Source organism: Myxocyprinus asiaticus, chromosome 6, assembly GCF_019703515.2.
Source record: "Myxocyprinus asiaticus isolate MX2 ecotype Aquarium Trade chromosome 6, UBuf_Myxa_2, whole genome shotgun sequence".
Classification (NCBI taxonomy): domain Eukaryota; kingdom Metazoa; phylum Chordata; class Actinopteri; order Cypriniformes; family Catostomidae; genus Myxocyprinus; species Myxocyprinus asiaticus.
Genome location: NC_059349.1, coordinates 43,389,517 through 43,406,918, shown reverse-complemented (window position 1 = coordinate 43,406,918; position 17,402 = coordinate 43,389,517). Strand labels below are relative to the sequence as shown.

General features: G+C 38.5%; 1 protein-coding gene across 3 annotated transcripts in view; it reads left to right on the top strand.

The window, feature by feature from the left end:
• LOC127442053 (disco-interacting protein 2 homolog C-like) overlaps positions 1–17,402 on the top strand; it is a 71,414-nt gene that overhangs the window by 31,517 nt on the left and 22,495 nt on the right. For all 3 annotated transcript variants that reach the window (XM_051699737.1, XM_051699736.1, XM_051699735.1), the window contains 14 exons: positions 465–602; positions 784–903; positions 2,561–2,758; positions 2,851–2,942; positions 3,098–3,208; positions 8,732–8,855; positions 8,991–9,100; positions 9,426–9,528; positions 10,326–10,390; positions 10,532–10,625; positions 14,455–14,574; positions 14,855–14,969; positions 15,721–15,860; positions 16,038–16,174. In XM_051699737.1, coding sequence (XP_051555697.1) covers positions 465–602; positions 784–903; positions 2,561–2,758; positions 2,851–2,942; positions 3,098–3,208; positions 8,732–8,855; positions 8,991–9,100; positions 9,426–9,528; positions 10,326–10,390; positions 10,532–10,625; positions 14,455–14,574; positions 14,855–14,969; positions 15,721–15,860; positions 16,038–16,174 — 1,667 coding nt within the window. The remainder of the gene's footprint in view (positions 1–464; positions 603–783; positions 904–2,560; positions 2,759–2,850; positions 2,943–3,097; positions 3,209–8,731; positions 8,856–8,990; positions 9,101–9,425; positions 9,529–10,325; positions 10,391–10,531; positions 10,626–14,454; positions 14,575–14,854; positions 14,970–15,720; positions 15,861–16,037; positions 16,175–17,402) is intronic.

The following is a 17,402-nucleotide window of genomic DNA, read 5'->3' as shown; positions in this document are numbered from 1 at the left end:
ACAACAATAGTATTATCTCGATTATCTTGTTTTCATAATCGTTGGAAGCCAAAATTGTAATTGAAAATAACATTCGTTTAATCGCCCAGCCCTAGTCAGTAAGCTGTAATGCTTTTGACTGAATATTTTCAATAGACTTTAAACATCAGCTTACATACATCCACTAATATGACATCACATAAAGAGTTCATTTCTGTGCTTTAATGTGAGTGTGTACGAATATGTGAGAGTATTTATCCAACATATTAAAAATCTAAGTCAGTAGTGGACTTGAGGTTCACTGTTTGATATGTACACACCAAAGTTATGTTCAAATGCACTTTGTAGCTGAGAGGCCTTTTTTAAATGATTCCATCTCATTCCTAATAATTGACTGTGAATTATTCTTGCAGGGGGAAATAGCATTGGTTATGCCTTACGGTACTATACCGATTTGAGTTAACCTATTTGTTTGTGCCATGCAGACAGTCTGTCGGCCCCCCCTGACATCACCAGCTACATGCCAGACCCTGCCCCCATCTCTGTGCAACGCCCACAGGTTTCCATGATAACCAAGCCTCCACCCAAATATGGCAATGCTGAGCTGATGGAGACAGGAGATGGTGAGTTTGGCAGCTCTGTGTTTAGTGTGTATACAATCTTTATTCAGTGTTCATGGATTTTTCTTTTATTTGAAATGACAAAAAATCTGCCAATCACTTTCTTTAAGATAAAAAATTCTCAACATTGTGAGACATTGTATTAAAGTGCAATTGCATATACAGAATGTGTGTGTTCATATAGGTGTACCTGTCAGTAGCCGGGTCTCAGCAAAGATCCAGCAGCTAGTGAACACACTGAAGCGACCCAAGCGAAGGCCCCTGAGAGAATTCTTTGTTGAGGACTTTGAAGAGCTGCTGGAAGGTATAAATGTTTTCCTCTCTCTTTGTGCCTTCATGTTTTATTTAGAATCTAATGTAAATTAGTGTAAATATAGATGTCAAATGGTGTTTAAATACCCTGCACCAGTTCACAGAAACACTTCTTACACTTCCACAGTTAGTGACAGGTCAAAGGGCTTAAAATTCATTACTCTCAGATTAAATGCTCCACATCACATTCAGAAAAGGCTAATTTGATTCAGCTATTTTTGCAGAGATCCAGGTGAAGAGCTTGAAGGTATAGTTCACCCAGAATTTCTGTCATTTACTTTTCTCTGTATATTCATAAATATCATACTATATTCATACACATCAAACTATATACTATATTCAAAGTCTACTGAAGCCATATAATAGCTTTGTATGAGGAACAGACTGAAGTTGTTATGCTGCAGCTCTCAAATCTCTTTTGCCCTTATGCACATTCAAACCTGCTCCCTTCAAGGAATGGTATCAAAAATGATAATTCTCTCATCATTTACTCACCCTCATGCCGTCTCAAATTCGTACAACTTTCTTTCTTCTGTGGAAAACAGATGAAGATATTTTGAAGGATATATGATGTCTGTTTGTCCATACAATGCAAGTCAATGGGGTCCAACATTTTCAAGCTCCAAATTGGACATAAAGGCAGCATAAAGGCAATCCAAACGACTTGAGTGGTTTAATCCATGTCTTCTGAAGCAATACGATCAGTTTTGGGTGATAAACTGACTAAAATGTAACTCCTTTTTCGCTATACATTAGTCTTGACATCTGTATTCTCCCTGGCGCATTCATGACAGAAGCTTATTCACACTTCCTTGTGCTTGATACATGTGCAGAGCGCTGTACACGTAAGAGTTTGAGATGGCATAAGGGTGAGTAAATGATGAGACAATTATCATTTTTGGGTGAACTATTCTTTTAAGATGAGTTGTGCCAGATTTGACTTCAATGGCGATCGATCACAAAACACGTAAAATCTAATGCGATAATGAATGAAATGTCTTTGTGTTTCATGGAAGTAAGATAGTAATTCACAATCTGACCACATGAGGTTGAGTAAATGATGACAGAATTTTCCTTTTTGGGTGAACTATTCCTTTAAGCATCACATAATGAAAATCTTGATTCAGTTAAAATTGTCTAAAGCCTTTTTTACACTGCAGAGGTGGCACAGAAGCTGCATCTGAAGTGGCATTTAGGTGTATTTACACAGACTGTTTAATGCTGCTCAGAGCAGGCATAAATGAATTTGCACAGCAATTGCATAAATAATGTTATGATATTAATGTTTTAAATATAAAACTATGAAAAGAATGAGAAAATTAAGTTATACTTTTAAATATCAATATACGCTCCGTCATGGCAACAACAAAGTTTATGTCTGCTCTGATGCTGCAATTAATTTACACAGAACCAAAGCAGCATCAGAACTGCCTTTGATACTCAGAGCTGAGGTGGATCAGAGCAGGCATAATTTAGTCTGGCTTTTATGCGGCATTGTGTCTTTACACAGAATTTTAAGAAAGAACAGTGCAGACTTAACTCGGCTGTGTAAAGACACCTTAGAAGATTTAGAAGACAGGTCTATTTATAATGTCAACATCATGACATCAATGCTTTGCCAACCTTTTTTTAATGTTTGCCTTGTGCAGTGCAGCAGCCTGATCCCTCTCTGCCACGCCCAGAGGGGGGGGAGTCAATTCTTCTACAAGGAGAGATGCTGGAAAGACTCAAAAACTGCCCTGCCTCCCTGGAGGCAGCTCTTCTGCATTGGGGAGCCATTGCACCTAAAGCCCCCTGTCTGACCACCACGCACAGCAATGCCAAACAACCATACACTCTTACATATGGTACATACACACATATGTTCATTAAAGTGACTGATAAACCTTTTGTTTGGTTGACATTGCATGTTTATACATATTTGTGTTTGTTTTTGTAGGCAAGTTCTGGTCCAAGAGTTTAAAGTTGGCATATAACCTCCTCCACAAACTGGGAACCAAACAAGAACCAATTATCCACCCCAGAGACAGAGTAAGAGAGAATTTAAATAATTGTGTTACATTGTTCTAAAATGTATTGGCAACTAAATGAAATCAGATATGCACACTAAAACAGATATATATTCAAGGACTGCTGAAGAATAAAGATTCTTTAATATCTATGCATTGTGTGTCTGTGTGTGTTAGGTAGCACTTGTGTACCCGAATAATGACCCAGCAGCATTCATGGTGGCATTTTATGGCTGTCTTTTGGCTGAAGTTGTTCCTGTCCCAATTGAAGTGCCACTCACAAAGAAGGTAATACCTATTGATTTTCTAGCAGTGATAGATCAGAATATGCAGGACTGCAACACATTTTGTGAAGATTTCATGAAATAATTTAATAATTTACAGAAGATATGGCATCATAATACACAGCAGTCTGACTGTGAATAGTTAACATATTAATTAGTTATTATTAGGGCTGTGGCAATTATTAAAGATAACCACGAATATTGTGCACTTCAAATTCCAATCACATTTTACTGTCCAAATAAGGGAATTTTTAGCGAATACATAAATGCTTAGAATGGTGCTTTGTGTGTCTCATTTTCCAATGTTATTGCATTATGTGAGCACTCCAAGGGTGCGTCTTAATCGGCTCCCTATGTTATGAAGTGGTATATCATGAACACAGATTCATGACACTTATGACTCAATCACCTGCGACATGATTACAAGGTTGCGCATTAAAATACAGCTGGTATTAATCAACAGTGTTGCTGTATGAATGACAATGCAGTGTATTTTCATTGTAGATATTCAAACGCACAGTTTGATAATGAAAGATTAATGACATACTGTAAATAAAGTAATACAAATATACACTGCTGTTCAAAAGTTTGGGGTCACTTGACTGAAATATTTCTAATGATCTTAAAAACCTTTTGATCTGAAGGTGTTTGCTTAAATGTTTGAAATGAGTTTTGTAGACAAAGATATAATTGTGCCAACATATGTATTTCATTGCAAAGCGAAAATTTTATTTAAAAAAAAAAAAAAAAAACGTTTTTGAAATTTATGACTTGGACCGAATAATAAAGAAAAGCAGCCAATAAGTGCCCAACATAGATGGGAACTCCTTCAGTACTGTTTTAAAAGCATCCCAGGGTGATACCTCAAGAAGTTGGTTGAGAAAATGCCAAGAGTACATGTCTGCAAATTCTAGGCAAAGGGTGGCTACTTTGGAACTATGGGAATTATGTTGTGACTAAAAAAAAATCCAATTATATTTTAGTCACAACATAATTCCTATAGTTCCATTTCTGTTATTCCATGGTTTTGATGACTTCACTATTATTCTAAAATGTTAAGAAAAAATAATAAAGAAGAATGAGTAAGTGAGCCCAAACTTTTGAATGGCTGTGTATATTTTTAACTTCTTTTAACAACTGTAATATTTAAAAGATTGTTTCACTTTTATGGTCATTATGGATGAAGAACATTACAAACAATATCTCTTTTAAAAAGAAAATAAGGCTGAAAGGCCACATTCACACCACAGCTGAATGTGACCCAAATCAATTTTCTGCTAAAATCCGATGTTTTTTATTTTTTTTTTATATATCAGACACTGGTCTGAACAGCTGTTGCTCCTAAACTGACCCGCATGCATACAACACTCCATGAGCACGTGAATATAAAAAACTCAGCATGTTCATTATTATAAAATGAATAATGAATTAAATTACATTTAAAAATGTAATTGGCAGGTTTTTTAAGCAGATAGGACACTTAATGCCTATTTATCTAATACTGTGTCAGCAAGTGATGGAGAAAGACCATCCTGATGGATAAAGTACTGTATTTTTAAATAAAGTAATTTGCCTTCATATGGTGCAATTTAATTGTCATGAAAGCTCAAAAGTATACTATTACTTAAGAGGAAAACACCATAAAAAGCAGAAAAGCGGCATTACATATGTAAAGCAAGTAGAGTTGTTATCTATAATTATTTCAGATTGCCATTGACTTGCATTCACGTTTTGATACAGTTTGAGAAACGCAAAACTGTGTGAGTGACATGGGCAAAGAGTGCTGTTACATGATTAATCTATCTCTGAATCTTTTCATGCACATATTTTGCTATGTGTAGTCCAATTGAATTGCTGAACCCAACTGTTGAGCCTATAATTGTATTTTATTTCCTTGAAAAAGAATGCATTAAATGAAAAATAAATTACTCGCAATTAAGTTGTCAATTTTATTTGTATAGTGCTTTTCACATCGTTTCAAAGCAGCTTTACAGAAAATCATGCATTAACAAAAAATGAAACTGTAATATATATAAAGTCTTAGAGTCATTATGATTGTAAATTGTGTATAAAAAATGTATAATAACCCCTGTGTGCAAGCTGAAGGCGACTGTGGCAAGGAACACAAAACTCCATAAGATGTTGGTTAACCCTCTGGGGTCGACGCATCCTGCTGGATTTTTTTCCTCATATCAGCGGAAACAACTTCAAATACTCCATCATGTTTGGGCATACAGTGAATTTTCAGCATTACTCCAGTCTTTAGTGTCACATGATCCTTCAGAAATCATTCTAATATGCTGATTTGCTGCTCAAGAAATATTTATTATTATTATCAATGTTGAAAACAGTTGTGTACAATTTTTTTCAGGATTCTTTGATGAATAGAAAGTTCAAAATAACAGCATTTATCTGAAATGGAAAGCTTTTGTAACATTATACACCACCGTTCAAAAGTTTGGGGTCAGTAAGAATTTTTTTTTTTCTTGGAAAGAAATTAATACTTTTATTCAGCAAGGATGCATTATATTGATCAAAAGTGACAGTAAAGACATTTATAATGTTACAAAAGCTTTCTATTTCAGATAAATGCTGTTATTTTGAACTTTCTATTCATCAAAGAATCCTGAAACTTTTTTAATATATTGTGTATATGCCCTATATCAGATATTACATTTTATTCTGTTCCCAGGGGAGGGGTCTTTGTCTCCTCAGGTGTGAATCACATCAGTATTCATGATCATTCACGCCTCCTTGCATATGGCCTTTCTAACACTAAAAGTGTCTTACAAGAATGAGTGATCAGGATGGTTTTCATATCATTTTGTTGCAAAAACTCTAGGCTACAAGATCCAGTTCTCAAAAGTCTTGTGAACAAATGTTCAGTATGTGTTATATGGCCTTATTTCAGTGACTTAAAATTTTTGTTTTTTCAAAAACGTTATTTTCTCAAAAATACAAACATGTACATACATGTTGCTTACATATTATTGTAGCCCAGTTTGTGCTAAGTACAGTGTTATCAGACTTTAGCCGTTAATATGTTTTTAAGTAACTGAAAAAAGCACAAATGTCAAGGCATGTCAAAACTCCAGGGCCCAAAAACACCCTCAGACCCCAGAGGGTTAATGGAGAAAAATAACTTGGGAGAAACCAGGCTCACTGTGGGGGCCAATTCACCTCTAAAGAGCATGGATATAATGGCAATATTAGTTATTTGTGTGCAGTGCAAGTCATGGTTTAAAAATAGTAAACTAAGTAAGTGTTAAGGGCCAAAGATTTTGTATGAACTGTAAGATTAATGACTAATGTCTTTGAAGTTCATCCTGGATTAACTGCAGAAGTTCACATAGATGCATTGTCCTTGTTAGTTGGCTGATTAAAAGTTTTAAACAATAACACGTCTATATGCCGGAAATCAAGTGCACAAATGACGAATGTTAAGTTAGATTGATGTAAAAATCACATTAAATCTCACCTGGCTGTTCACACTAAAGGCACATTGAAAAAAAAAATCAGATACGTATCCGATTTATTTCCACATATGAAAGTGATCCAGATCAGATTTGAAAATGTCAGATTCAGTGCGCTTGTGGCTGTTCACATAGTCATCCATTTAGGAGGTCTGTGTCAAATGTGTGTGAAAAAATCAGATTTTGGCCACATTCAGCTGCGGTGTGAACGTAGCCATAGTTTTACACTTGTTTTGCACAGAAGTTATGACGATGTTTCCGGTAAGAGAACATAGTGAGAAACGATGGGTCATGTCTAAAAGGGATCCCTCTCACGTCAATCTCATGTTAATTTGAAATAGCACAGCAATGAAAAGCGCTCATAAAAGACTATTTTAAATTGTCTGTTTTGATAAATAGTCATTCTTGATGACCAATTCAAGCTCTAAAATAAGTAGTTTACATAATACATTTTATAACTTCAGCAATACGTCTGCTACGCTCTGACATATTGTTGGTCAGTGGAGAAGTACATCAATCAGCTCTGTTGATAAGAGTCTGATTGGGTGGTCTAGTAGTAACTAATTCGTCCCTTGTGTCAGAGGTTCCGGGTTCTAATCCGCTTCTATGCAACTTTCTATTTTAATAAACAAAGATTGTTTATTTAGAGTCCCATAGACACCCTACCCCTAAACCTAACTCTAACTTTCCCTTACAAATATTAACCATGGTTTTACTACAGTAACTATAGTATCACCATGGTAATTTATAGTAACCACAAAATTAAACACAGATTGAGACGCACCCACAAATTGACCCGCAACGCGGACCGCTCTCAGAACAGATTCTGAAGAGCACGTGAAGTGCTGTGATGCACATGCGGACATTCGCGCCAAACTCCCGCGAAAACGTACGCTAGGATTTTGATGGTAAATGTAATGCGCTCCGGTTTCACTTTAATTTAACAGCCGTGTTATGGCAAATGCTCTTGGTCATTGCAGGTTCATACATGCAGGGTTAATGGCCCACACTGACATAGAGGAGGGGATGCCCGCTTACTCTTTTTGAAGAAACAAATTTTTTTCAAATACACACAGAATCTCTTCATTGTGGGTTTAATCAGAGAGCCTTAAAATAACGTGTGAAAATGAAGAATTTAGGACAGAATTATTTATAATATAATATAATAGCTATTCAGACTGGCTGGGTTCCAAAAACAATGTAAATATAAAAACAGTGTATATGTAATGTAAAATAAAAAAAACATTCTCCCCAATTTGGAATGCCCAATTCCCACTCTAAATCCTCGTGGTGGCATAGTGACTTGCCTCAATCTGGGTGGTGGAGGATGAATCTCAGTTGCCTCCGCGTCTGAGACCGTCAATCCGTGCATTTTATCATGTGGCTTGTTGAGCACGTTACCACGGAGACGTAGCGCGTGTGGAGGCTTCATGCTGTTCTCCACGGCATCCAAGCACAACTCACCACGCGCCCCACCGAGAACGAGAAACACATTATGGCGACCACGAGGAGGTTAACCCAACGTGACTCTACCCACCCTAGCAACCGGGCCAATTGGTTGCTTAGGAAGCCTGACTGGAGTCACTCAGCACGCCCTGGATTCAAACTTACGACTCCAGGTGTGATAGTCAGTGTCTTTTGCTTGCTGGGCTATCCAGGCCCCCAAGACTAAAACATATTAATTCATAAGTTTTTAAAGACTTAAAGGAAATCATACATCCATATTTTAAAATATGATTCCAAGTTAAATATGAATAAATTACTTTTGTATGAAGCACTCAAACACCTTAAGAAGTATAACAATTTGAATGACAATTAATCGTAAAAGCCCTAAAACAGACAATTAATCATCATAATCACAATTATTTGTTTGACTATTAATCTTCAACCAAATTTCATAATGGTGACAGCCCTAGTCATTATTAAAGAAATAGTTCATTATGTATGGTAATCTATGCCTTTAAACCTTTCAAAAATTCCAGATTCATGCTGACACACCAATGAGACACTGAGAATGAACTTGCCTGAAATTTGCCCTCTCTTTCCCCTCAAAGGATGCTGGGAGTCAACAGATTGGCTTCCTATTGGGCAGCTGTGGAGTTGCTGTGGCATTGACCAGCGATGCGTGTCATAAAGGTCTTCCCAAAAGCACTAGTGGTGATGTCATGCAGTTTAAAGGTCAGAGATTTCACAATATCACTTACATACAAGTCTCAGTAGTGGAAAACTTTTGAATATGAATTTATCTGTTATATTTGTGTGTTATTTGTACTTAGCAGTGAGTATGTGTTTGTTTTCTGTGTGTGTGGTCAGGCTGGCCAAAGTTGCTATGGGTGTTGACTGACTCCAAACATTTATCTAAACCCCCAAGAGAGTGGTTCCCTCTCATTAAAGATGCCAACAATGACACTGCATATATAGAGGTAATACAGTGTGTACTTGTGCATGTCAGATTTTTTATTTTTTATTTTCAATGTGTGTGGGCGGCTTTTGTGGTTGATTGACACTATTAGATGTGTACAGTTATCTCATTATTTACATAAGAGTGAGCATGGTTTGAAAACACATCCACTATGTAAGGAGATAACTGTGCATATCTTATATTGTTAATTTAGTAATATTAGAGATGTGTACAGTTAACTCTTTAAAGTTATATTTAAAGTGAGTGTGTTATGTACAATATAAGACATGCTTGATTATCTCATAAAGTTATAATGAGAGGGGACGTGTTTTGTGGTTGATTGACAGTATAAGACCTGTAAGGATGGAAGTGTTTTGGGAATAACTGTGAGCAGGATGGCAATGCTCAAACACTGCCAAACACTCACACACACCGGTGGATACAGCGAGGGTAAGATACACACACACACACACACACAAACCTGCACACGGACGTGTTAAAATGCACTTAATCACACACAAATATCTCACTTCTGATGAATGTGCATTTTCATCTGATTCTTAAAGGGATAGTTCACCCAAAAATTCTCTCATCATTTACTCACATGCCATCCCTGATGTGTATGACTTTCTTCTGCTGAACACAAACAAACATTTTTAGAAGAATATCTCCGCTCTGTAGGTGGCCAGAACTTTGGAGGTCCAAAAAGCATATAAAGGGAGCCACACTACTCCAGTGGTTAAATGCATATCTTCAGAAGCGATATGATAGGTGTGAGTGAGAGACAGATCAATATTTAAGTCCTTCTTTCTATAAATTCTCCTCCCTGCCCAGTAGGTGGCAATATGCACAAAGAATGTGAATCACCAAAGACAAAAGAAAAAGTGAAAGCGGAGAATTATTGAAAATAATGACTAAAATATTAATCTGTTTCTCACCCACATCTATCATATCACTTCTGAAGATATGAATTTAACTCCTGGAGTCATGTGGATTACTTTTATGCTGCCTTTTTGACCTTCAAAGATCTGATCACCATTCACTTGCATTGTATGGACCTACAGAGCTGAGATATTCTTCTAAAAATCTTTGTTTGTGTTCAGCAGAAGAGAGAAAGTCATACATATCTGGGATGGCATGAGGGTGAGTAAATGATGAGAGAATTTTCATTTTTGGGTGAACTATTCCTTTTTATTTTTGGGTGACCTTTCCTTGTTAGTTCATGTGTGTGTGTTTGTGTGTTTCAGCTGAGACCATGGTGAATGTGTTGGATTTTAAGAAAGGCATCGGCCTTTGGCATAGTGTTCAAGCGGTAATATCAGTTCATGTTTGTTATTTGTCATTTATCAGACTCCTTTTCTAAAACAATATATGTTTTACATAAATTTCTCTGACAATGTCTTTAGTCTTTTGCAGCCTAACGCTCTCTGTTTCTCCCTCTTTGTGTCTGTAGAGTGTGTTGAATATGTTACATGTGGTCAGTGTTCCATATGCGCTAATGAAGGTGAATCCTCTCTCCTGGATCCAAAAAGTCTCCCAGTACAAAGGTACACAAACGTAAACACTCAACACATCAGTATGTATGTTAGATGTAGATGGTAGATGTTTGGTATCTTGGCTGTGTGTCTAGTGTACCCATATCTTACGTAATCAAAGATGACGTTTCAAATCAATCAAATCAAATCAAATCAAATCAAATCACTTTATTGTCACACAGCCATATACACAAGTGCAATGGTGTGTGAAATTCTTGGGTGCAGTTCCGATCAACATAGCAGTCGTGACAGTGATGAGACATATACCAATTTACAATAACATCAAATTAACACAACACGATTTAAACATCTGTTATACATAATTACACTCAACTTAAAACATCAAATTAACACAACACAATTTAAGCATCTGTTATACACATAATTACACTCAACTTAAAACATCAAATTAACACAACACAATTTAAACATCTATTATACACATAATTACACTCAACAATATACAAATAATAACATACACTGTACAGTATACAATATGCTGTTTTTGTTTTTTTGTTTTTTACTATATAGATACACATTATTCAATAAAAATTTAAATATATATATAAAAAAAAAAGTATATATATATATATATATATATATATATATATATATATACATATAATGTACAGTATTGTACTGTATTGACATTCAGGCTGTCGGTTGATAGTCAGTTGTTAAGAGAGACATAATATAATAATAGTAATATAATTTATGACAGTCCGGTGTGAGATAAAAGAGTAATAAAGTGCAGGGCTGATGTATTTTGATCATGGGAGATCAAAAGTTCAAAAGTCTGATTGCTTGGGGGAAGAAGCTATCATGGAGTCGGCTGGTGCGGGTCCTGATGCTGCTATACCGCCTACCTGATGGTAGCAGTGAGAACAGCCCATGGCTCGGGTGGCTGGAGTCTCTGATGATCCTCCGAGCTTTTTTCACACACCGCCTTGTATATATTTCCTGGAGGGAGGGAAGCTCACCTCCGATGATGTGTTTGGCAGTTCGCACCACCCTTTGCAGTGCTTTGCGGTTGTGGGCGGTGCTATTGCCGTACCAGGCGGAGATACAGCCAGTCAGGATGCTCTCCACAGTGCAGGTGTAGAACCGTGTGAGGATGTGGCGGTTCATTCTAAACTTCCTCAGCCGTCTCAGGAAGAAGAGTCGCTGATGAGCCTTCACAACGACTTCAGTGTGGACGGACCATGTGAGTTCCTCAGTGATGTGGACACCCAGGAAATTGAAGCTGCTGACTCTCTCCACTGGTGCTCCATTGATGGTGATGGGACTGTGTTTTCTGTCTTTTCTTCTGAAGTCCACCACAAGCTCCTTTGTCTTACTGACGTTGAGGGAGAGGTTGTGCTCCTGACACCAGTGTGTCAGAGTGTGCACCTCCTCTCTGTAGGCTGTTTCATCATTGTCAGTGATCAGACCTACCACCGTCGTGTCATCAGCAAACTTAATGATGGCATTGGAGCAATGTGTTGCCACACAGTCATGTGTGTACAAGGAATACAGTAGTGGGCTGAGAACACAGCCCTGCGGGGCTCCAGTGTTGAGGGTTAGTGATGAGGAGATGTTGCTGCCTATTCTAACCACCTGGCGTCTGCTTGACAGGAAGTCCAGGATCCAGCTGCACAGCGAGCTGTTTAAGCCCAGAGCCCGGAGTTTCTCATCTAGCTAGCTTGGAGGTCACTATGGTGTTGAATGCTGAGCTGTAGTCTACAAACAACATTCTCACATAAGTGTTCTTTTTTTCCAGGTGGGAGAGAGCAGTGTGTATTGTAGATGCAATGGCATCATCAGTGGAGCGGTTGTTGCGATAAGCAAACTGCAGAGGGTCAAGATTGAGTGGCAAGACAGAGCAGATGTAATCTCTGATTAGTCTCTCAAAGCATTTGCTGATGATGGGGGTCAGAGCAACAGGACGCCAGTCATTTAAACAAGTTATTTTTGATTGTTTTGGAACAGGCACAATGGTGGATGTTTTAAAGCATGTGGGGACTACAGACAAAGAGAGGGAAAGGTTGAAAATGTCCGTAAAAACACCAGCCAGCTGGTTCGCGCACGCTCTGATGACGCGGCCCGGAATGCCGTCTGGACCCGCGGCTTTGCGGATATTCACCCGTCGGAAGGATCGGGTTACATCCGCTACAGAGACGGAGAGTGAACTAACCTCTGTAGCTTCGGCCGTGAGAGCTCTCTCAGCGAGGGTGGTGTTATTTCCCTCGAAACGAGCATAAAAAGTATTTAGCTCATCGGGTAGAGAGGCAGCGGTGTTCATGGCGGAGTTTTTATTCCCTTTAAAGTCCATGATGATGTTAATTCCCTGCCACATGCTTCTAGAGTTGGTGGTGTTAAACTGTCCTTCAATCTTGCTCCTGTACTGGCGTTTTGCTGTTTTGATAGTTTTTCGGAGGGCATAACTGGCTTGTTTATGCTCCTCCGCGTTCCCGGAATTAAAAGAGGAGGTCCGCACATTAAGTGCCGCGCGAACATCGCTATTGATCCACGGCTTCTGATTCGGATAGATTCGTACAGTTCTGGTCGGAATCACTTCCTCTACGCACGTTCTGATGAAACACATTACGCTATCAGCGTAAAGCTCGATGTCGTCATCAGAAGCGGACCGGAACATCTCCCAGTCCGTGTGATCAAAACAGTCTTGTAGCGTAGAGTCTGATTGGTCCGACCAGCACTGGATCGTTCTGAGGGTGGGTGCTTCCTGTTTCAATTTCTGCCTGTAAGCAGGCAGAAGCAGAATGGAAGAGTGGTCCGATTTGCCAAATGGTGGGCGGGGGAGGGATTTGTAGCCATCCCGGAACGGAGAGTAGCAATGATCCAAAACCCAGTCCCCTCGTGTGTTGAAACTAATGTGCTGGTGATATTTTGGTGCGACTGATTTTAAACTGGCTTTATTAAAGTCCCCGGTCACAATGAACGCGGCCTCAGGGTGCGTGGTTTCCTGCTCACTTATAATCCCATACAGTTCCTTGAGTGCCCGGTCTGTGTCGGCTTGTGGGGGAATGTACACAGCAGTGATAATGACCGCTGTGAATTCCCTCGGTAGCCAGAATGGTCGACACAGAAGCATAAGAAATTCCAGATCAGGAGAACAGAAAAACTTGATGGAATGTACGTTCCTCTGATCACACCAGAATTTGTTGATCATAAAACATACACCACCTCCTCTAGTTTTACCTGAGAGGTCTTTCGCTCTGTCCGCTCGGTGCATGGAGAACCCCACGGGTTCAATGGCTGAGTCTGGAATCTCCACAGACATCCAAGTTTCCGTAAGGTAGATAATGCAGCAGTCCCTCGTCTCTCGTTGGAAAGAGATCCGCGCTTTCAGCTCGCAGAGCTTGTTATCCAGAGACTGAACATTTGCCAGTAGAATAGTGGGTAGCGGGGGTCGATTTGCATGGCGTCTTACTCTGATGAGAACGCCGGCTCTGTTTCCCCTTTTCCTCCTGCGTTTCTGCGGCCGTGCTGCCCAGACAAAGGGCTCCGCTTGCGTGTTTGTAAACAGCGGGTCGGCATTGAGGAATGTGAAGTCCGGTTTTCGGTGTGAGATCGCTGAACCAATGTCCAAAAGTGTTTGTCTGTCGTAGACAATAAGGCAGACAGCATCCAAGACAAAAAACATAAGAATTGTAAACAAAACAAACAAAACATTGCTATGTTGTGTCGGAGCTCGCAACGCAGCAGCCATACTCGGCACCATCTTGAGTCTTCTGTTTCACTCTGATTAGAAGTTTGATATACAAAAATAGTGCACAAACAGGTTCACAAATAATAGTTTTATTCAGTAATTGGTGTCTTTCTCTGTACTGCATGTGTGCAGCTAAGGTGGTGTGTGTGAAGAGCAGGGATCTACACTGGGCTCTGATGGCCCACAAAGATCAGACTGACATCAACATGAGCTCACTGAGAATGCTGCTGATTGCTGATGGATCAAACCCCTGTGAGTGTGTGAAGTCTTACTGGTCACTCAAACTCTTACTGTACATGCAGAAAGTAATAATTTGTTGTGCCAGCCAGAGGAGGAGGGCTCCCCTAATTGAGTCTTGGTTCACCATAAGGTTTCTTTCTCAACTTGCCTAAACATCTTTGGTAGTTTTTCCTTTCCACGATCACCTTTGGTGTGATCACAGAAGGATTAAATGCTCTATCCTTTGTAAAACATTACAAAAATACTGTAAATTGAATTTTAATTAAACAAATTGTCACTCTCCCATTCTTAGGGTCAATATCCTCATGTGACGCATTCCTAAATGTATTCCAGAATATGGGCTTGAGGTCAGAGGTCATATGCCCATGTGCCGGCTCGCCCGAAGCCCTTACTGTAGCTGTCAGGAGGTATACAGGAAATACACTCTCACTGTTTGCCCAGTAAACACACACACACACACACACACACACGTAACCAAGCAAACATCACAGACACACATGTGCAGTCATTCTTGGGCTCAGGAATCTGCTTTCTGTTTAAAATCATTAAAATTGGGAGGTTCTGCCTTTTGTGGTCACACATTACAAACAACATAACCAGGCCTACACACATTCTTACACACAGACACAAGGACACACAAATCCATTAGGAAACACATCTGACTTTTACAGAAATTTAACTTCATTTCAAATGTAGAAAAATTGCTTGATTTTGCATATAAATCAGTTATTAAAATACATTTAATTCTGTTTTTGTGTGGTTTTGGTTTAAAACTGTATCCTACAGTCAAACTGATATTAGTCTTGCATAACCAGACTGTTCAATGTGAATCTCTTGAAAATGGCATAAAATGTAATGCTTTTGCCGACATATTCTTGATCTTTGATTACTGTGGGTATAAATGCAAGTACTGTTAAAAAATAACAACAATGAAGCTTCCATAAACTTTTATATTTTGGCTTCCGTTTTCAACGAGAACTTTAGCATAGTGTAATGTCCACCAATCAGCCAATCAAGAACCTCTACAGCTCCAGTAACCAAACCAAACATATCCATATTGTTTATGAAATCTGGAAAATATTGTGCAAATGGTAACATAATATTCTGTCCTTAACACATATGGACATGTTTATTGTTTGTGTTTGTGTTTTCTATCAGGCCTCAGGAGGGCAGCTCTAAGCTGGCAGGACGTGGGGTTCTCAGTATGACGAATCTGAGTCATGGGGTCATCAGAGTGGACACAGGAGAAAAGCTGTCCGTCCTCACCCTACAGTATGTGGGCACAGCCATGCCAGGAGGTAAAGAGGCAAAGAGAGCATGAATGATTGACCATTCTCAAAGCGTTTTATTCATTTCCAACCTAAACCTCATATAACCAGCAGAGAGCAATTTGGTGCTGTTTTCCTCATGTGACCACAAACCTCATCAAACGCCTTTATGATTCTCATAAAACTGACTTTCTCTATGTCTCTTAGCGATGGTGTGCATTGTTAAACCAGAGGGCGTCCCTCAGCTGTGTAAAACAGATGAGATTGGAGAGATCTGCGTGTCATCTGTTGCCACGGGGACGTCATATTATGGGCTGACAGGAATGAGCAAGAACATTTTTGAGGTGTGAAAATCCCCTATACATTAAATATCCACCCTGTTCCATAAGGAAATATACTGCTTAAAGGAATATTCCAGGTTCAATACAAGTTAAGCTCAATCGACAACATTTGTGGCATAATGTTGATTAACACAAACATTTATTTTGACTTGCTCACCTTTTTTAAAAAAAAAAGAAAAAGGCAAAAATCTGGGTTCCAGAGTGAGGCACTTACATTAGAAGTGAAGGGGGCCAATCCATAAATGTTCAAAAGTATAGTGAAAAGACATAAACAATATATGGTAAAAAAAACTAAAATTACTGTAAAAATGATGATTTAAACTACTTACAGCTCAAATAATACATGAGTTTTAACAGAATAATTAATGCGAGTGCTTTTATAAAATTATATATATATATATATATATATATATATATATATATATATAATTGTATTATATTCCCTGAGGTCCACTTATAATGCTAGTATAGTTTTTTTGCACAAAAACAGTCATAATTTAGTAGGGCTGCCCCCGACCAAAGATTTTCCTAGTCGACTAGTAGTCGTTAGTTTAAGCCATTAGTCGACTAGTTGTTGGACGTTTATGATATTAATTTAATTACTTTATATATATATATATATATATATTCTGGGGGGCATCAGAAAATGGTTTGCGTTCCAGGGCTGAGAAAGGCTGTTATAAGTAACATTGCTAACACTGTTCTACATTACAGAGAAATACTAAGACGTAATAATGAGCCTTTAAAATGTACATTTTACAAGCGCATGCATGAAGCAAGCCACAGTGACACCGACAAAAGCGGTAGTGATTCTGAATGTATCGGAAAAACCAGCAAGGAGACTGTCTGAACATTTTGTTAATTTATAGAGAAATGCACATTAGGGTTGTGCCGACAGATGATGATCTCGAGGATCGACGATGGTCAGAGTGATCGGCAATAGCTGATGCCTTTGATGACGTCAAGACGATGTTTGGCTCGTTTTCCCATTAATGTATTAAATTATTATTATTAGGCTATTATTATTATGAAATTAATATTATAAATAATTTGCTCCACGGCACACAGACACGCGCTTAAAGAAACTCACTTTGTTATATTATTAAGAACAGATGACAGAAAAGCGTCTGTGTGCATGTATGTTTGTGTGGAGGCGTGCAGTCTCGTGGAACACACGCATGTAAAAGGTTCTCGCTTTTTCTTTGTTTCTGTCTTCTGAATTTTTTTATTT